Raw genomic sequence first — 21,303 nt, 5'->3', positions numbered from 1 at the left:
CCTTACTCAGTCAAAATTCACATAAGCCCCTCGGGCAACAGTAAAACATGATGTTCAACCCAAAATATTATTTAAAATACCATTCAAGTGTTAGAGCAGAGTAAACATGGCTGAGTTTGGAAAACAGTAGAAAATAACATGACTGAGTTCAACTATATAATCAAACAGTGAGGAAATATCAACCAACAATCCCCGAAGGGTTCAAATAGTTGGCACTAGGCCCAAAGATGGCATTCAGCCCAAATAATGATGATAACAATTAGTTTTCAGTTAAATACGCGGTAAAATCATCAATCGGTACGGACCAAGTCACAATCCCCAATAGTAAAAGACCCCATGCTCGTCATCCAACGCGTTCTCACCTCAATACAGCACTACGATGTGCAAATCCGGGGTTTCAAACCCTCAAGATATCATTTACAATCATTACTCACCTCGAATCGGCGAAATCTCTAGCTCGCGATGCCTTTGCCCCTCAAATCGGCCTCCACGTGCGTCGAATCTATCCAAAATCAGAACAAATACGTCACAATATGCTAAGGGAACAAATCCCAAACGAAAACAATCAATAAAGGGCACGATTCCCGAAATTACCAAAACCTGAGCCCCGGGCCCACATCTCGAAATTTGACAAAATTCACAAAACTAGAATCCTTATGCTCTCACGAGTTTAACCATACGAAAATTATCCAATTCTGATATCATTTGGCCCTTCAAATCATCATTTTACATTTTTGAAAGTTTTCACCATTTTCTTCCCAAATTCCATTCCAAATCACGGATTAAATGATGAATTCAATGATAGATTCATGTACTCTAGCCAAATCTGAGTTAGAATCACTTACCCCGATGAATTTCTTGAAAAACCTTCGAAAAATCGCCAAAATCCGAGCTCTCTAGGTCAAAATATCAAATAAAATCAAAAACCTCATATTTATAGAGTACCCCTAAGATTTTAGCCACCGCGGACCGCACCAAATCGACCGCGGGCCGCGCTAGCCAGTGCGGTCCGCGCAAAAACAACCGCGGACGCACAGGCCTTCCTCTGCAGTGATAGGCTTTAGTATTTGGACCATAACTTTCGCTAGATATGTCTAAATTACGATAAGCTACAACTTTCGTTTTTGAATCACCTTAAAATTCCTTGTAGATCAAAAGATATAGGCTTCCGAAGTAGGACAAACGGGAAGGTTCTTCACCGCGGTCGCGCCCACTTTTGTGCGGTCCGCGCGACGCCTACCGCGGCCACGTCCGCTTTTGTGCGGTCCTCACAGCACTCACCGCGGGCGCACTTATTTTTGTGCGGACCGCGTGAGTGAGTTCTGTGGCCTGCAACCCCTGTGGACCCGCTACGGCTATGATTTTTGCACTAAAACATCCCAAAAACTACTCGAAACTCCCGGAACTTCAAACCAATTGTACCAACACATCCCATGACATCGTTCAAACTTGCTCAAAACTTCGGAATGCTCACAACAACATCCAATCACCAATTTAACATAGGATCCAAGCCTAAGAACTCCAAGAACTCTTAAATTATGCTTTCGCTCAAAAAGTCTATCAAATCTTGTCCGAATGACCTGAAATTTTGCACACACATTCCAAATAACACAATGAAGCTACTGCAACTCTCGGAATTTCATTCCGACCTTTATATCAAAATCTCATCTATCAACCGGAAAGCGCCGAAATCTCAATTTCGCCAATCCAAGCCTAAACCTTCCACGGACTTCCAAAATGCATTTCGATCACACTTCTATGTCCCAAATTACCTAACGGAGCTAACCAAATCATAAAAATTTCAATTCGAGATCAAATACACATAAGTCAAATCTTGGTCAAACCTTTCAAATTTTAAGCTTTCAACTGAGACTGTTCTTCCAAATTCATTCTGATTAACCTGAAACCCAACACCAACGATTTATATAAGTCATAATACACCACACAGGGTAAGTCATGCCCGAGAACTAGCGAGCGAAGTGCAAATGCTTAAAACGACCGGTCGGGTCTTTACATCCTCTCCCACTTAAACATACGTTCGTCCGCGAACGTGCCCAGAGTTGTTCTAAAAGCCATCCAATCACTGAATAACCTTACCATGCATATACCCGGGGGTGATCCCACGTTACCCTATCTCATATAGGTCTGATAACACACAATAATTGAAATTTCACAACCCAATCTAACTCATAAGCCTTAGAACCACATTTCCACTTCTGAAATCATTCACAAGATCAGAATATCATATCTATATTCAGAATAAGTCCGAACAAGCTGTAATTACCCATACTTGCAATCTTAGATGCAATCATTTGATATACCACATGACTTAAACACTCGTAATGATAACTTCTAATTACAGCAACTGCACACAGCACCCGAATACCAATAGAAAAACTCTTATCAACTATAGTCTCACCCCAACACTTTCATATACTGCCAATGATCACAAAAAAAAACGCGGTAAGCCATAACCATTTTCCCAGATCAACCATTCATGAAACCGCTTCCCTTTTTGGCTAATACCACAGCAATTTCCGGACTGAACCTCGGTATTATCCTTCCAACAAGCTGAAATCAAAGCCGTTCGTATTCATTAATGATCCCGGCAATCTCCCCTAATCCAACACACCACTCTGGTAACATGACACGTCAATAGAGGCCTAAGTCACGACTTGCATAATCGCGCACCAATAAGCAACGGTCCGAACCTACTCAAATCATGAAAATGACTTAAATGAAAGAGTTGTACCTCAAGCTCACCAGATCCACCGCAACACAAGGCTGAGGACCCATTTCACATCATCGAAATAGAACACACGAATCTAACTCGAAGGATCATGCCTCCATAGAATCTTCGTTGCAATGCACGATTCTATCCAACCACTGTTCCACATGGAACACCTCAAGCCATTATGCTCAAAATCGACAATCACTCACAATTTGACAGTGAAACAAATAACATATACCACATAAACCCGATAGGACATAACCGATACGCCATTCACCGAGCAACACCCAATTACTTTTCCCCGCTCGACTTCCACTATGAACCCCAATAGAACCGCACCATATGTGCCCATAACCCAAAAATCATAACGTCTCGCAATACAGGAAGGCAACTCATAGATCTCCCAGATCACTAGTAAGCTCAATAACGGTCGCATCAACCTGTCCCTCAACAATACAGTTTGGGGCCAACTAAGCCGACTCCGCTAGAACACGCATCCACATTGGCCTGCCAACGAACTCCTTATCAAGGAAGCCTAAAGCTGCTCCTTTCACTACTAAAACTCCTGCTGGAGCCATACGATACGGTGCCCGACACCAAGTCAATACCGAAATCAACAACCCTGCCCGGCGACATGCCCGGCCACAAGAAACACATCCGGAGAGTCCTTCAACACCGGAACTGAATCAGTGGTAGAATCCTCTGCACTGACATCCATCATGAAAGCTCAATTAAGAAAGGCAATCCTTCCCAGCCGTCTGTTGGGTCCTTGAAATATAAATCACTCTATTAGAACATAATCCGACGCACCTCGCCACCCAACCCGTGGCATTTCCGGCATAGCCCCAAGCGCAATAGCCCAGAATAATGCAACACAGAGACAACCAGTCTGAACCCAATATCACGTCCAAGATCTAATCTACCAAACCACAAAAGATCCGCCCGGGTCTCCAAATCCTGGTAGTCGCTAAACAGTGCCGATACACATGATCCACAACAACAACATAGCCTGATTATGAGAACCTCCATCTCAAAATCCATATGGCCCATGAATCACCATATCTGATCCCAATTTCGCTGTCCACATATATGCTACACCTTTAATACCCAATCATTTCATGAGAGATACTCTAAAATTCTTCTGTGCCACCAAGCAGACTCGAATATCAGCAGTCGATCTAGCCAGAAAGTGACGCAATACTATCGAAGTGCCATCAACTTAATCACATTGCCATTTTCCTAAAACATACACCCTCGCCAAATCACCTCAGTTAGCATTACCATTTCTTTAAGCATCCGAAGATCATTTCTCAAATCATCTGAAATTGCCCGTGCTGCCTAAGAATTTCTATGACTTTCCGCTTAGAATTGAACTGTAACCTTACACGCGCGATTCTCAATCCTTCACGACATACTGCATAACTCGTACCATCCTAGGATAACCATGAGAACTCCATATCCCTTCCGAATCACAAGCAACTATGTATTCCACTAACCAAGAACTCCCCATTGATTCCATCTAGAAGAGAACCACTATACATCCCATTCTCCTCACACCAATAGGAAAAATATACCTCTCTAACTGTGGTGGAAACCATCAAGAACTCTCCGCGTTCCCTTTGCACAAATCAGACATGTCAGGACTGAATCCTTCTAACTCAACCAAGCTAAGCAAGCCATCAAAACCTAAGAGCATCGCCGCAAAATACCTGAAAGAACTTATTACCTCGAACACACACCAGGAATTAGTCATATCCTTACCATACCGATTCGGTCTACTATAAAGCTACCCCATCTATCTAAATTTCCTTCTAATTCATCTTCAACTTGATATTCTTTCTTAATTATTCCCAAAAGCACTACATTCGAAATACTTCGCTCTGAAGAACTTCCTGCGGATCTAAATCCGTTACCTCCTAATATTAATACATAGAATCCCACAATTAATATAGAAAACACCACAAGTCTTGACGTCTTCCAAGGAAAACTCAGTTTCTATCCATAAGTACAACTTGAAAGCCTCCAATATTTGCATGTAAAATTTTGAACACAATAGGACCATTCTCTAGAGGCATCCACTCTACTCAAACCGCAGTTAGATTGATTAAATGAACCGAACAACCTGTGCTTCATTTACACTCCGACACTACAGAATGTGACCTCATTTCAATATAACCAAGCAACATCCTGCCCCATGCACCGAGCATTCCTTACCAACCACAACTCAAGTCATTCCCCGATTCTCGTACACCCATAAGGCATAACATAACCTTTATTGAAATTTTCTTTACTCTAGCCATAACTGATTCGCAAATACGCCTCAAACTGTAACCATTAGAGCACATAACCGTGCAATTAACTATTCAATAGCGGACTCCCCCCACTTGGATCAAAGCCATAGATCGAAACACGCACCATAACTTATAACGCGTATACTTTATTGCTTCCATAATACCATAGTGAGATTAGACTCAGTCCTTCATAAGCTCTTGAAACGCCGACCATCGGGTACTTTAACTCTATGCAAATCTCGCATTCACTCTCATAGCAGTTAAGCCCACTCTATTAAGTGACCCAAATTTAAATTTCAACATATATGTTTCACTTATGAATGAGATCTTCTAACAGACAACATAAGGATCACACAATCTCAGAACACCATAGGAGACAACCCGCCTGCTTCACCTCAATATAACATTTCTGTATACCTTCCACCATTATACACATTACATAGTCGTTTAATCTTCCTGAGTCTGAACTCATACCGCAACATGAAATTTACTTCACTCCAACTAGGAGACATGAAAAGATTCTTCACTCACCCATAACTCGGGGCTACACATCCAATTACAATGGAAATCAAACAATTAATGGCTCATCTATCATCCAGCAGACCATCCTCTCCACTTCCGAGTCATATAGATACATCTCGCAGTACTAACATACTCATCACGTAGCTACCCAGCCGTCATTCACACCAATAGGGGCAATACCAAACGTATAAGTTCAAAACACTTGCTCCCACAATCAGCACCTCGGTGCTCTAGCCATAGGCAAAGATCCGGCCTCAAGTCCTCCAGACTGGCCCAACATCAACTCACAGAGATTGCATCTCGCCCATCGATCGGGGGATCACAAGCCACTAAGGCACATCTGATACTGAGTGCTCATGCGCACATGCGAACGCATGGAAGGAATTTCAAGAGTTACTTTTCAAGCTGAATCAAGGACGCACGATAAGAATTCAAGAATGTGAAGTTTTCCTAAAGTTTCTGCAGCCTCTTGAGGATAAATACAGACATCTCCGTACCGATCCACGAGACTCTACTAACCCTACTCATGACTCGTGAGACCTATGTAACCTAGGCTCTGATACCAACTTGTCACGACCCAATTCCCGAACTCGGTCGTGACGACACCTCTCGTGAAGACAAGGCCAGCCAAACCAAAACAGAACATTTCTTTTAAACAGTTAAATATCATAAACAGTTCTAAACATGATATAATAGCCATAATTTGCGGAAAATAACGATGACAATAGAAGAAACCATCCCGACACAGCCCAAACCGGGGTGTCACAAGTCACGAGCATCTATTAGAGTATAAATACAACTACACGGTCTGAATTACACAAAATAGGACTGATAAACAAAAGGAAGAAATGCGGTGCTGCGAACGCTGGAGGTCACCTTGCTAAACTCCGATAACTTAGCCTCCGATTGGCTCAAAACCCGCTATTGGGTGTTTAAATACCTACATCTGCACACAAGGTGCAGGGATTAAAGTGAGTACTCCAACTCAGTGAGTAATAAAGGTAAATAACAACTGAGCAGTAAGAAATCACGTAAGGCAACCAACATGCTGTAGAGAGGCAGTGAAAAACCCTTTGAGAAAAATAGTGAAGCTGTAAAATCTTTAGAAATATCTTAGCTCAGTTTAAAACTCTTTTGAAAATGACTTTCTCAACAATTACGCAAATGAATACAAAACAAATAGTGCAGGTAAGCACGGAAATTCGCCCCTCGGGCGCAACACTCAATTAACAGATAATGTCAGGCAATCAGATAGATATCACATGAAGTAGCACAACAATACATAATGGTAGACAAATGAAATAAAGTAAACACATAGAACTATACCAGCACCGCTGCGGCGTGCATCCCGATCCATTTATCGTCGACGGCGCTCACTGGGGGTGTGCAGACTCCAGGAGGGGCCCCTTACGGCCCAAGCGCAATATCAAGCCATCTTGTGGCATCAAATCTAGGCCCTCGACCTCATATAAATTAGTATCTCACTTCTGCGGCGTGTAGCCCGATCCAAGAGTATCCTCACAATACAGGCCCTCGGCCTTACTCAGTCAAAATTCACATAAGCCCCTCGGGCAATAGTAAAACATGATGCTCAGCCCAAAATATTATTTAAAATACCATTTCAAGTGTTAGAACAGAGTAACATGGCTGAGTTTTGAAAATAGTAGAAAATAACATGACTGAGTTCAACTATATAATCAAACAGTGAGGAAATATCAAAAACAATCCCCGAAGGGTTAAAATAGCTGGCACTAGGCCCAAAGATGGCATTCAGCCCAAATAATGATGATAACAATTAGTTTTCAGTTAAATACACGGTAAAATCATCAATCGGGATGGACCAAGTCACAATCCCCAATAGTAAAAGACCCCACGCTCGTCATCCAGTGCGTTTCTCACCTCAATACAACACTACGATGTGCAAATCCGGGGTTTCAAACCCTCAAGATATCATTTACAATCATTACTCACCTCGAACCGGCAAAATCTATAGCTCGCGATGCCTTTGCCCCTCAAATCGGCCTCCACGTGCGTCAAATCTATCCAAAATCAGAACGAATATGTCACAATATGCTAAGGGAACAAAGCCCAAGCGAAAGCAATCAATAAAGGGCACGATTTCTGAAATTACCAAAACCCAAGCTCCGGGCCCACAACTCGAAATTTGACAAAATTCACAAAACTAGAATCCTAATGCTCTCACGAGTCTAGCCATACGAAAATTATCCAATTCTAATACCATTTGGCCCTTCAAATCATCATTTTACATTTTTGAAAGGCTTCACCACTTTCTTCCCAAATTTCATTCCAAATCACGGATTAAATGATGAAGTCAATGATAGATTTATGTACTCTAGCCAAATATGAGTTAGAATCACTTACCACGATGAATTTCTTGAAAAATCTTCAAAGAATCGCCAAAATCCGAGCTCTCTAGGTCAAAATATCAAATAAAACCCAAAACCTCGTATTTATAGAGTACCCCTCAGATTTCAGCCACCGCGGGCCGCATCAAATTGACCGCGGTCCGCGCTAGCCAGTGCGGTCCGCGCAAAAACAACCGTGGTCGCACAGGCCTTCCTATATAGTGACATGCTTTAGTATTTTGACCATAACTTTCTCTAGAGATGTCCAAATTGAGATAACTTTACCTTTTTGGACACTAGCCACGAAGAGCTACAACTTTTGTTTTGTAAATCACCTCAAAATTCTTTGTAGATCAAAAGATGTGAGCTTCTGAAGTAGGACCAGCGGGAAGGTTCTTCACACTGGCCGCGCCCACTTTTGTGCGGTCCGCACAACACTCACCGCAGACACACTTATTTTTGTGCGGACCGCGTGAGTGAGTTCCGTGGCCTGCAACCCCTGTGGACCCGCTACGGCTATGATTTTTGCACTAAAACCTCCCGAAACTCCCGGAACTTCAAACCAATTGTACCAACACATCCCATGACATCGTTCAAACTTTCTCAAAACTTCGGTACGCTCACAACAACATCCAATCACCAATTTAACATAGGATCCAAGCCTAAGAACTCCAAGAACTCTTAAATTATTCTTTCGTTCAAAAAGTCTATCAAATCTCGTCCGAATGACCTGAAATTTTGCACACACATCTCAAATGACACAACGAAGCTACTGCAACTCTCGGAATTTCATTCCGACCTTTATATCAAAATCTCACCTATCAACCGGAAAGCGCCAAAATCTCAATTTCGCCAATCCAAGCCTAAACCTTCCACGGACTTCCAAAATGCATTCCGATCACACTCCTAAGTCCCAAATCACCTAACGGAGCTAACCAAATCATAAAAATTTCAATCCGAGATCAATTACACATAAGTCAAATCTTGGTCAAACATTTCAAATTTTAAGCTTTCAACTGAGACTGTTCTTCCAAATTCATTCTGATTACCTGAAACCCAACACCAACGATTTACATAAGTCATAATACACCACACGGGGTAAGTCATGCCCGAGAACTGGTGAGCAAAGTGCAAAAGCTCAAAACGACCGGTCGGGTCGTTACAATGTTGAATCCATTTAATACTCGGACCGTGAGTACAATTTGATCCTGTAACCCTAGTTGCTATACGACCCTTGATCTAATGATGTTGTCCGAGCTACTCGAATCAAGAAACACACGCTTAACCCCAGATTTATTTATAAGTACAAATATTACTAGTGCATCGTTATGAGGCTGTACGATGCCCTCGGCGTCTTTGTCGCTGAATGAGATATATCTTTGTGGGACGTAATCTAGGGTACATTTTTATCTCGTAATAGACACTTTAGTGCATTTTATCATCGGCCCTTGGGGGACATCAACTCCCCTAATGATCATGTTAATTACGTGCTGAGGCTCCTCTTTTTTGACCTGCTTGTTGGCATCTCTATTTATGAAGTGGTTTTTAGCTTGCTCGCTAAGGAATTATTGGAGGTGCCGATTGTTGAACAATCAAGCAACTTCTTCTCTTAACTGTCGGTAATCTTCGATCCTATGACCGTGAGTGATATGGTACTTACACACCAAATTAGGATCTCTCTAAGAAGGGTCGAACTGCAACGGTCAGGGCCATTTGGTTTCATTAATGTGCCCTATGGTTGACACTATTGCTTGCAGAGTTCACATTAAAATTATACTCCGATAATCTTGGTGCCTCCTTACTCTCGAGCGGCCTGTCAAACATGCTCTTGCTCATCAGGCCCCGGTCGCTCGGTCCTTGATCATTCCTCATCTCGTTCCTTGTTGGGTGGTGCCCGGGTCCAGTTCCCCTCTAATCCACTGTGTACGGGTGATATTGATCTCGGACCATCATCAACTTATGATCTATGGTTCTCTTAGATCTATTATCGGTTCTGATGGGATAAACAGATCCCTAAGGGGCCCAGGTGACTACTGGGTACTCCACCAAGTTTTTCTTTAGCTGTTGAGAGGCCATAGAACTTCGTGGGTTGAGCCCTTGAGTGAATGTTTGAACAACACAATCATCTACAACCGGTGGCAGATTCATCCATTCCATTTGGAACCTCGACACGAAATCCCTGAGCATCTCGTTATCCCTCTGTCTGACTTCCTGGTCTCTACCTTGATGGGTCCGGCATGGGCCTTCACAAAAGCATCTACAAGCATAGCAAATGAGTCGATAGAATTTGAAGGCAAGTTGTTATACCATATCATTGCTCCCTTGAACAAGGTTTTCCCAAATATTTTTAGCAACACTGACTCGATTTCATCGTCTTCTAAGTCGTTCCCTTTGATCGCGCATGTATAGGAGGTTACATGCTTATTTGGATCTGCAATCCCATTATACTTGTGAATGTCGGGCATTCGAAACCTCTTCAGGATTGGCTTCGGTTCTACTCTTGGTGGGGAAAGGCTTCTGAATAAACCTTTTTGGAGTTCGATCCCTTTAATATTGGAGGCACTCCAGGAATTTGATCGACCTTGGAGTTGTATGTTTCCACCTTCTTGTTGTTGGCCTCAATCTTTTTGTCGCCTGACTCTACCTGTTTTGTCAATGCTTCGAGCATCTTCATCACCTCAGAAGTTTCCCTGGGTTTGAGCTAATCCAGTTCCACGGTTACTTGTTCGTCCCTTTGAATATTCTCCTGGGATTGCTCGAGTTCGACGCTTTTAGAGACGTGGCTTTAGTTCTGCAACTGTGCTATCACCGCTTGTTGAGCCTGCAACATTTTGAAGATCAACCGCAGGTTCACCTCATCACCTTCACCCTCGGGCGCTTCTCGAGCCGCTGGCCAGGGTCCCCTACGAATGCTGTTTTCAGGATCAGTTGGTAAATTGATGTTGATAGCCACCTGTGAGTTAGCATCGACCGGGTCGGAGGCTGGGACATCATTGGATCGACAAGAGGCACATCACTACTAGGTATCACGTTATTATTCTCGCCATGTTTGGCCTGACTCAGCGTCAACATTAAAGTGCACGGACTGAGAGTTTGACATCTTTGGGCTAACCTGGAATCAAAAATTTTAAAGAACAAGCGTAAAATAGGGTGTGTTATGAAGATTCGTATCAAATTGGCACTATTATCCTTAGTCCCACGGTGGACGCCAAACTATTTACCCAAAAAATGAGTAACAATTAAATTTTTACGCGGTTTAAAGGATATGTGATTTAATTCAACACGAATGATTAAGAACAACAGGCAAGTGAGTGAAAGACAAAATAAATGATCAAACCAATCGCAATGTGGTGACCAAACCTGATCTTAGATTGAACCGTGGAATTCGTCCTCGATTGGACCTCTAGTACAAGCTCGATCGCGAGTAAAGAACAAATGAATAATGCTTTAAAAAATAGCTAGGAGACAAAAGTAAACTTTTATTACTTTGATTTGTATGTTACAATGTGTGCGAATAAAGAAAATCTTCCCCTTTATATACTAGGGGAATTTCAGTCCTAGTACAAGTCTATAAGTTAAAAATCTTCTTTTTTCGGTAAATATCGATCTACAGTTGATACTGAATGGGATTCTCACCATAATATCCGGTTGACGGCAAATATTACGACCGCCTACTTGTCATGCGTAAGCGTTCTCTGCGTTTCCCGAAGTTTGGAAGCTATACTTGGTCTGGGTCCGTTATTTCACCGTGCCCGATCTCAGATACATAGTTCGTTCCTCCAAATTTCAATACGAGGGGTTCTTCGGCCTCAATTATAATCACATCGAGCCATGCTCCCCCTCCCCCTCCCCCCGGTTCCACATCAAGGAATCGGGAAAAACTCAGCCCCAATTTTACTCGTACACAGGTACATACAATGTCTTCACTTTATATACACCACAATTTTGACAAGGTACAATGTCTAAAATTATTTGTTATAGAATAGAAAACGAGTTAAAGATCTACATTTAATCTAAGAACTTTCAAATTGTTAATAAACCTAATCTGTAGAAAGTTATAAATTTAAATAACTAAAATTATACTAGTAAAAGATAAATACTTTAATATATATGCTCGATAAGAACAAAAAAGTTAGCATTATTTTTCAATTGTATGTAGTGCTTATTAAATAACATTAACAATTGACTTAACTGGGAAAAAGTTAAAAAGTAAAATTCATAAAATCTTCTATATCTACCATTAATAATATCTCAAAAAAAAAAAAAATTAAATGAATTGAATATCTAATGGTCATGGAAGATAAGAAGGGGAACTTGTCTAATTTCCTTGGGAAAGGCCAATAACTTTGGCATAGAAGGCCACGTCCCAAGTGGTGTTCTCTAAAGTCATAACGTGTTTTGCTCACAGAGCGCCACCCCCCATGCAATCAAAAAAGTCCAATAGCTCCGTTTCCCCCTATAAACCTTACTCTTTCGTCTTCTCTTTCTATGTATATAAGACTGCGAGTTGTTCTTCTCCTAACTCGCAACCAAACAGTCGCTAATATAATTCTGCAGAACACGTTTACCTCTTTTGAGCTTTAACTATGGAGGGACAGCAACGTAGTGGCCATGCTTATGAAGATGTTACTCACCCAACCGCGTTGCACTCAGGTGATGATTTTGAGAATTTATAAAAAAATTAAAATAGGATTTACATATTTAAAACTATAAAAAAAGTATTAAAAGTTATAAGATTTAAGGATTCAAAATATTTAAGGCGTGTGTAAAAATTGTAATGAAGAAAAATTTCTTTAACTCTCTGGATGGAATTTATGGGACAGAGGGAATAATACTCTAAAATCTGTAACAACAGTTAATTTCTTTTTATTTGCGTCGTGACTTGTGATATATTGCAGGGGATGAAAGACATGGTCAAAATCCGGTTCACGGCCAAGGGAAAGTAGAAGATGAAGGGGCGCAGGGAACCAAAATAGGACTTCCAACAGTGTTAGACGATGACCCTAATGCACCAAAAGATCGCCCTGAGGACAAAGCTTCTTCTAATTATCAGAGCAAAGTCACTGATCCTACAGGCGACAGTAAGTTTCTCTTTGACTGATTTTGACTGATCTCAAATTTGGTAGTTCACTAATTCCCATATCATATCGCGGTCTACACGTTTTCAGGAATTTGAAATAGAGTCTGTAAAAAAACTTTACAATATCATGTCACATAGTAATCTGCTTCGTTATGGGGCACAGAGTTTGTGAAAGAAATGAAACTTCTGAAATTTTAGGTTTAAAATAAGTCCTAGACATTTGTGTCACTATAATTTATCTTGTTAATGATTAACTGATAATTCTAATTTATAAGTCCAAGTACATAAAAGTGACAATTCTTTGTTAGACCGACTAAAAAGTGAAATGAGAGAGGCCGGAGGGAATGTTTTATGGAGAGTCTGCCTTTGGATTACCTAAAAGTTGATTTTTGTTGAAATATTATGCGTGTGTAACAGATAAGGAGGCGGCGGGAATTACACCACTAGTTCAGTCATTCGAGAAAATGAGTGTGAATGAAGGAATAAGGCCAGAGAAAGGAGCAGGGGAAGTTGGCGGTACAGAAGAAGAGGGGAAGAGTAAAGCAACTGATAAAGGAGTGTCAATGAAGAAGTACTTGGCAGAGAAATTTAAGCCAGGAGAGGAAGATAAGGCACTTTCTGAGGTGATAGCAGGCACACTTTCAAAACACAAGGATAAACCTGAGGGAACAGAGGAAGAAAAGCCAACAGGGAAGGTTAAGGAATCAGAGGAAGTAACCAAACAAACAGGACCTAAAGATGAACATGGGGTTGCTGGTGCGGCTACACACGGTGAAGGTTCAGGAAAGAGTATTGTAGGTAGGATTAAAGGTGCTGCAAGTTCGTGGTTTGGCAAAGGTACTGGAAAATCAGTACCACAGAGCCCTACGGTCTCAGATAGTAATTAAGTGGTTTTTATGTTTGCTAGTGATCCCTCTTTTCAAATTGTGTTCGAAAAAGCTGTTGTATATGCTGGTTGCGTCTTTCTTTGTTTGGTATTCTGTTTGTTTGAGCACGTCTAATCAGTTGTAATTAGATAATGAGATCTGATGTTGTTCTGGACTGGATTGGGTCGGCCATGTCGGCTATGTGCATTTATCTCTTTTGTATATTCACTTTCGATGAATTATGTCATAATGATCTTGTGTGGCTGTTTGTATATGAACCAAGAGTAATAAGAGTATGTAGTTCGGCTGACTGACTGGTTTTACAATATAGAAAATGGATGAAAAATTGTAGCTAGCAATCAATGGGATGAATCGCATCATCCATGTCAAATAACATTGATATGGATAGAAGAAGCAAATCACTGTAACTAGGAGCTCATTGACGACATCACCTTTCTCTGTAATATGTCAGTTTCAGTTGTTCTAACTAGGGGTGGCAAACGAGGGTCGGATGAGAGCGGGTTGAAAATGAATAAGATAAAAAATGAATAAATTATTTGGTCCGATTCATATTTAAACGGATAAAAAACGGGTAACCGGCGGATAAAAAACGGGTAACCGGCGAATAATATGGAGATTCATATTATCCATATATTTTTTTGAATATGATATTTTTGGGAGAAATTTTAGCCAATTAAATTTGAGGAATCCCTAATTTGAAGTTTTACAAATGTAAAAGTTAAATCCATTAGTTATATATTCGTTATCCATTTTTCAAGTGGATAATATGGTTCAAATTCACATTTAACTCATTTTTAAAAAGTTTATTAACCAACTTATTTTTTAATAAATAATATGAGTGAATAACTATTTTTTTAAAACTATTTTGCCACCGCTAGTTCTAACTATCAGTACTTTCTTGTGCACCATTTTAATCAAGCACGTAGTTGAATAGTACATTCAATAAGTTGTTCAGTGAAATGAATCGAATTGACAGACACACTGCTAGTATTTTGTTGCAACACACGGACTACACTGTAAAGTACATAGTATTACATCACAATGCACAGATATATGAAATCCAGAGAGGGCTATTTTTCTTATCTAAAATTGTTGACGGAAGGAACTTACCTAAGCATAGCTCGCTTTCTCTCAAATACATAAAGGAATTCCTCATATGAGTGAAAACTTGCTAAAAGAGCCTTCCATTAATCTTTGAAGGTCTTTGCCCTACTTATGGTATCAGTCCTGCAGCCTATTAGAACTTTGTGTTTTTATTGATCGAGTGTGTGATTCGAACACAAACAAGAGATAATTAAATAAATTAAATGGAAATAATACAACACTAGAGTTCAACTGCGTTGAAAGGAGGCTGGAATAGGTAATTATTAAGCTGAGATTCAAAGTGCTCGTGACTTTATAATGTCAAAGCTCATTTCACTGGGATCCGTTGCTTGCAATTCGACTTGAATTCCATCAAGTTCTCTCTTGAATCTATCCTTTGAGCTCGCATATAGCATCTTCATCCTCACCTTTGATGTGTCAGGTGACCTAAAATCCAGAGAGAAGCTAATTAATTATGGCAGGTGATATATATATATATATATATATAGAAACAGGTTAAAACAATGCGGGTGATGTCAAATTTGAGTTAGCTAAATAATTATATGGTACCAAGCAATGAAGAAAATCTTGCTTTTCTGGCAATTTTCAGTAGTGATGAAGTCGAAATCAAAGACAGCATAGCGGCACTCATCGGCAGGCAGAGAGTTAGTGAAATCGTCATAGTTTTCTTCAGGATTTCCAAGCTTCTCCACAACCACTTGTTGGCCTTCAATCTTGAATACTATGAACCTGTAGTTTCTCTTTGCTTTTAATTCCAAGAACTTCAGCTTACACTCGTCTAGCACAGCCATTCCAGACGCAGCATTTGCCTGCCCAACAAAAATTTAATGACATAAAGAAAAACGAAAAGAGAAAAACAAGGGTAGTCTGGTGCACAAAATATTTCGTAGTCTGGTGCACCCATATTCCCTCGTGCAGTAAATTTTAGCTAAACTAAATAAATGCATATACCATGAGTTCATAAATTAGAAAACAAAAAAAAGCAATAAGCGTAGCATAGCAAATCCATTAAATCCAAACAAGGGCAACCAATAGTTCCCTTTTTCAAGACCAGAAATATGGCAAATGGATAATAAAAGGACTAGTCTTTTTCCTCTGTTTTAATCACAGCATTCTCTTTTAGATTATCTCCTTTCATATTTCGAGCTCCAAAATGCAGCTTTTAGAAATATCACACTAGGCATTATATAATACTAGAAGCTTTTTACGCAGAAGATGATCAAAGCACTAGTTGGGAACATTTTAAATGCAACATCATCAACATCGCGAAAGCAAAAGAAAACAAATATATGCTGTATAATGTATCCAAATTAAAAGGGTCTTGGAAAGGTAAAAGCCGAGAGAGGAAGAAGAATACCATGATGTCGTGCAATGAGGAAGTAAATTAAGGATCTCTACAAATTGGATAGGAAAAAAGGGAAGGAAAAAATGGAGAGGATTGAGTTGTATGTAAATGGATAGAGATCCTTGAATTCGTAAGATTGAAGACAATAGCAGCTTTATAAAACAAGAGAGGATTGCGGAGAATAAGAGAATTTTGTGGGACAAAATAAGGGCTCAGAATTTTTTTAAACCTTTTTAGAGGTTCAACATGTCCACCACCACTCTTCCTTCCTCATGTCTGCCGTTGAAGTTATGCTGCACATGATGCCCCTTCCTGCCCTCCAAAAATTCATTATATACATGATATTATATATTGAGTTTTATGGTTAGCGATATTTACATTGTGATGCAATTTGATTAGATACAAAATTTATAAATAAAGACTTTTTGAACTTGTGGTTTAGAATAAATATTTGCGTAATTATTAATAATCTCATTAAGCGTAAAATATAAATGATAAAATTAAATTCTTTCGAAACATAGAAAAATATTACTCCCTCCGTTTCAGATTATGTGAATCTATTTCCTTTTTGGTCCGTTCCAAAAAGAATGATCCCTTTCTAAATTTGGTAACAATTTAGCTTAAACTTACAATTCTACCCTTAATGAGAAGCTTTTATAACTACACAAATACTCTAGGCTCCTTTTTGACTTGTTTAACACTATAAATTCAAAAAGTCTTCATTTTTTGTTAAACTTCGTGCTCAATCAAACGTGTTCACATAAATTGGAACGGCGGGAGTATTCTTTTTAGGACAGTTTAAAAATAAGCTCATACATAAATTGGGATAAGAAAATTACTTATATAATATTAGTGAATCCAACTTCACCGGCATCACCTAGATCTAGGACAATAATCTTACCAAGAATCCTCCCTCTCTTGGCTCTTCCCCGTCCGCTACAATATTCACAGTCCCACCAACCCCAAAAGATGGAGAATTTTTTTTTAAGAAATAGAAATAAATAAATAAATAATAAGCCGTTCTCGTTAATTGATGAGTATCCCGTTAGTAATAAATGCAACCATTTAATTAAATGTCTCTTGTTCATTTATATAGTTAAGCTAATGTAAAATGTGATGAGGAATATAATCTCAATTTAATTAAATACAAGAATATCAAATCGAGGTAAATGAAATCAAATACTATTAGATTAACTGTGTTAGGACTTCTATGAAATTTTGTAAAGCATATTAGGACTTGTTGGTCCTAACAGGGAATAAAACTCCAGGACAAGGAGAAATAAGACTATGTGTAACATGCCTCCCTTTAGAGTTTAGACCTGACATGTCTTTGTTATTATAAAGAGAAATACAAAATTCAACTGACTTCCGCACTATATCATTTCCATGAAGAAAACCACCAAGGCACTCATGAAATTATATACTTGATATGGTTGACCTTACTAATAAATGTCAAGCACAATTAATAGAGAAGGATATATAGTTTTCATCTTACATTACACATGAAAAGAGATAGGAAGGTATTTGATTGCGAGAAGAAAGAGGTAGGTAGAACCGTAGAACTTCAAAGACTGCTGGAAGACGATGGGCTCCCAGTTATTAACCATGTGCCCGATTATTATAATTTACTCCTATTAGTAGTATTATCTTGGTGACATTAAAGTCAAAATAATCCATTAGGTATTAGTTTCCGAGAGTGGCAAACAAATACTATTAACTTGTCAGGTCCCAACTTATGTTACAACTAGTAAATTTATAGACATAATTGAAATTTAAAATATTTTTCTTAATTAGTTGATATAAAAAAATAAAAATAAAATGTATATGCAGGAGCCACTTTTCCGTCTGAACCATTAGCTTTAACTTTTTTTTTTTTTTAAGCTAATGACCAGAATACTTTATATCAAAAGCATAAGAAGTTTAGTTATTACATAATACAGGAGTAGATCGCATAACAATTTTTCCGAATATGTCTTTATTAAAAGTATGTAAAATAAAGTCCGGAGGAGTTTTCCAGAATATTGTATTGTCTCCCTCCGTTGTTGATGGTTGCATGGAACATCCATACTTTGCTAGAGCGTCAGCCACAAAGTTGCCTTTCCGATATATATATGAGTTATAGCCTCCAATCCAACAACATCAAAAAGAAAACTGCAATCATTAAAAAGATGTGAGTATCGATGTTGTTCAAACTTAAATACATTACATAATACCTGCGAATCTGTTTCCACTATAATTGAAAGAGATTTTTTTTTGTAAATGAGAGTTCCAGTCCTGCTAGTAGTACAAGCAGCTCAACATGAAGGGTGGATATTGCAGTGCAAAACACACGACCCATGAACCATTGTGGTCTCTGATGAGCTCCCCTCCCCCCAACCACTAGTTTGGTTATTTGGATCATAAGCACCATTAATGTTTAGCTTGTAAAGACTCGTAGGTGGTGTTAACTACTTTATTGGTACTTATAACCTGGGTTTTGAGGTTGTTGTAATCAGAGTGAGTGATACAAATTCTGCTACTTGTAGAATGATTTTTTTGTGGTATATAGTGGCTGAATTATGGTTGAAGAGGTTTAAGTTCCTGTTAATCCATATGTTCCAGAGGAGTAGGGTGGAGTATGGAGTTTTAAAGGAAGCATTTGGTGTGTGGGTGGTAGTGTCTTTGTTGCACTTATCCTTCAGCGAATTGGCAAGGTTGTGTGCTTGATGTATGCATAAGTTGAACAAAGGCCATAAATGGGCAGGAGTGTTTGCATTCAAAGAAATGTGGTTTATGTCCTCCACTGTATTTGGGCAAAATTGACAAAAGTTTGATTGAAGTATTTTTTTGGTGTAGAGAAAATCTCTAGTAGGGAATTTGTGGTGTACAAGTAGCCACAAGAAGAACTTCAGTTTATTCAAACACTTGAAATGCCAAAGCCAAGAGTTATTTACAGTGTTGGGTTGTTGAAGTTGATTGGTAATCTGAAGTTGGAGCAAATAGGCCGACTTGGTAATAAAATTGCCAATGGATGTTTGGTTCCAGAATGATTGGTCGGTTTTGTTAGTTGAGAATGAAATGTAAATGCGGTTAATTTGTTCTACTTTATCGGGATGTAAGGACAAGGATAATCTTTCCAGCAACCACGAATGGTTAGATAGAATTGATTATACTGTCAATTGTTCCTCCATATGGTGTAGGGGGCCCTGGATCGTGTTGCGCAAACAATTATGATTTGGAAGTCAGTTGTCATTCTAGAGGTTGATGTTTGTTCCATCCCCTATGTTCCAAGAGAATCCTGCTTGGAAGTGGCCATTGGCTTTGGTCATACTTTTCCATATGTATGAATCAGGTGGCTTGACCTAGTATGTCCCTACTCGTCTATGCTGAACATATTTTGCTTGAAGAATTTTTACCCACAAGGAGTTTTCACTCCTATGGAAGTACCATAGTAACCCTGCTAGCATTACATGATTTTTATCAATTGTTTTATATAGTCCCATCCCCCAAGTGATTTTGGTGTGGCTACAGTCTCCCTTTTAGCAAGGTGTACTTTTCTTTTTTCTGGAGTTGCTCCCAAAAGAAAATTTCGTTGGATATGCTCTATGTGATTCCTAGTGGATATTGGTAGTAGATTGTTTTGTATGGAGGAATTAGGGATGGTGGCCAAGACTGAGTGTATGAGGGTGGTTCTTCATGCCATATTGAGAGATTTTGCTTTCCACCTTGAAAGTTTGTTGTTCATTTTATCGATGATGAATTGATAATTCTTGCCTTTGAGGAAGTGGTTTATTAGGTGAAAGCCAAGGTATTTACTAAAATTAGTGGACCGACAAATGTTTAGAGTACTAGTTAAACAATCTTGTGTGGGGATGAGAACATTTTTGGTGAAGAATACTTTGGATTTGGAGAAGTTCGTTTTTTGTCCTGACTAGAGTGTAGTGAATTGAATATATTTATAATAGTGTTGGCAGTATGTAGGTCATCACGTGAGAATAACATAAGATCGTTCGCAAAAGAAGGTGTGATATGGGTGGTCTAAATTTGCTAATCTTGACAGGCATCCAGTCACCATTGTTTGTTGCTTGGTCAATTTGTTGAGATAATGACTGCATACAAATGATAAAGATGCAGGGAGAGAGGGGATCTCCTTGGCGTATTCCTCTCGATGGTTCAAAGAATTTTGTGGGTTTGCCATTTATCATGATAGAAATGGAGGAGGAGGACATACAATTTATGATTAGGTTAATAAGGTTGGTGGGAAAGCCTAAGTTATAAAGTGATTTGCGGATGAAGGATCATTCAAGTCTGTCAAATACCTTTTCTAGGTCTAGTTTAAGTATCATGTTGCCCATGCGTCCTGATATGCATTTCAAAGAATGGATTGCTTCTTGCACTATGATTGCATTATCAGCAGCCCTTTTGCCCGAAAGGAAACTGCACTAATTAGGATTAATTAGGCATTTGAGGAATGGAAGAATCCTAATAACAATAATCTTAGTGATGGTTTTATAAACAATGTTACAGAGGCTGATTGATCTATATTGACATATGTGCTCAGGTTCTTAACTGGAATGAGCGCGTTAAATGTGGTATTTATCTCACTTGGGATAGTTGAAGATTCAAAAGTATCTTTGCAGATTTAAATGCACCTAGTGGAATTCTAGTATTTTTTAAAGAAAATTGCATGTAGCCTATCTGGCCGAGGGGCTTTAAGAGGTTTGAAGGACTTAATTGCTCGATTTATTTTTATTTAAAAACTATGCCTGGATAGTTGGGCCCTGTCCTCTTCTGATACAGCGTACTCATAGAGTTCGTGGTTTGTATTGTTACTATTTGTAAGCTCAGTTGAGTAAATAACATTGTAGTGATTTAGGATAATTGAATTGATTTCTTTGTGATCATAGGTCCAGTTACCTATAAAATCATTTAAGCCTAGTATCCTATTATGTCTTCTCTGTTGGATAGTAAAAGTGTGGAAGAATTTAGTGTTAGTGA

At 39.2% G+C, this 21,303-nt stretch overlaps 2 protein-coding genes across 2 annotated transcripts; one reads left to right on the top strand and one right to left on the bottom strand.

Annotated features, from left to right (window-relative positions):
* Positions 1-12,294: 12,294 nt before the first annotated feature.
* Positions 12,295-14,134, top strand: LOC104221076 (low-temperature-induced 78 kDa protein-like). Its single transcript, XM_009772068.2, has 3 exons — positions 12,295-12,563; positions 12,809-12,991; positions 13,408-14,134. The coding sequence occupies exons 1-3, from the start codon at positions 12,497-12,499 to the stop codon at positions 13,875-13,877; spliced, it is 720 nt and encodes a 239-aa protein (XP_009770370.1). The 5' UTR covers positions 12,295-12,496; the 3' UTR covers positions 13,878-14,134.
* Positions 14,135-14,800: 666 nt separating this feature from the next.
* Positions 14,801-16,457, bottom strand: LOC104221068 (actin-depolymerizing factor 7). Its single transcript, XM_009772050.2, has 3 exons — positions 16,339-16,457; positions 15,531-15,790; positions 14,801-15,407 (listed from the first exon to the last, which is right to left on the bottom strand). The coding sequence occupies exons 1-3, from the start codon at positions 16,339-16,341 to the stop codon at positions 15,257-15,259; spliced, it is 414 nt and encodes a 137-aa protein (XP_009770352.1). The 5' UTR covers positions 16,342-16,457; the 3' UTR covers positions 14,801-15,256.
* Positions 16,458-21,303: the final 4,846 nt, after the last annotated feature.

The sequence above is a fragment of the Nicotiana sylvestris genome, chromosome 11 (genome assembly GCF_000393655.2).
Source record: "Nicotiana sylvestris chromosome 11, ASM39365v2, whole genome shotgun sequence".
Lineage (NCBI taxonomy): Eukaryota > Viridiplantae > Streptophyta > Magnoliopsida > Solanales > Solanaceae > Nicotiana > Nicotiana sylvestris.
Note: the sequence above shows the minus strand (reverse complement) of the source record. Positions and strands in the feature narration are given on the sequence as shown.

What these genes read in the sequence shown, in the direction of transcription:
- LOC104221076 (XM_009772068.2), top strand. Translation starts at nt 12,497, where the DNA reads ATGGAGGGACAGCAACGTAGTGGCCATGCTTATGAAGATGTTACTCAC. An exon ending in CCCAACCGCGTTGCACTCAG is followed by an intron (nt 12,564 to 12,808) that starts GTGATGATTTTG and finishes GATATATTGCAG; the next exon opens with GGGATGAAAGACATGGTCAA. An exon ending in CACTGATCCTACAGGCGACA is followed by an intron (nt 12,992 to 13,407) that starts GTAAGTTTCTCT and finishes CGTGTGTAACAG; the next exon opens with ATAAGGAGGCGGCGGGAATT.
- LOC104221068 (XM_009772050.2), bottom strand. An exon ending in AAGATTTTCTTCATTGCTTG is followed by an intron (nt 15,408 to 15,530) that starts GTACCATATAAT and finishes TCTGGATTTTAG; the next exon opens with GTCACCTGACACATCAAAGG.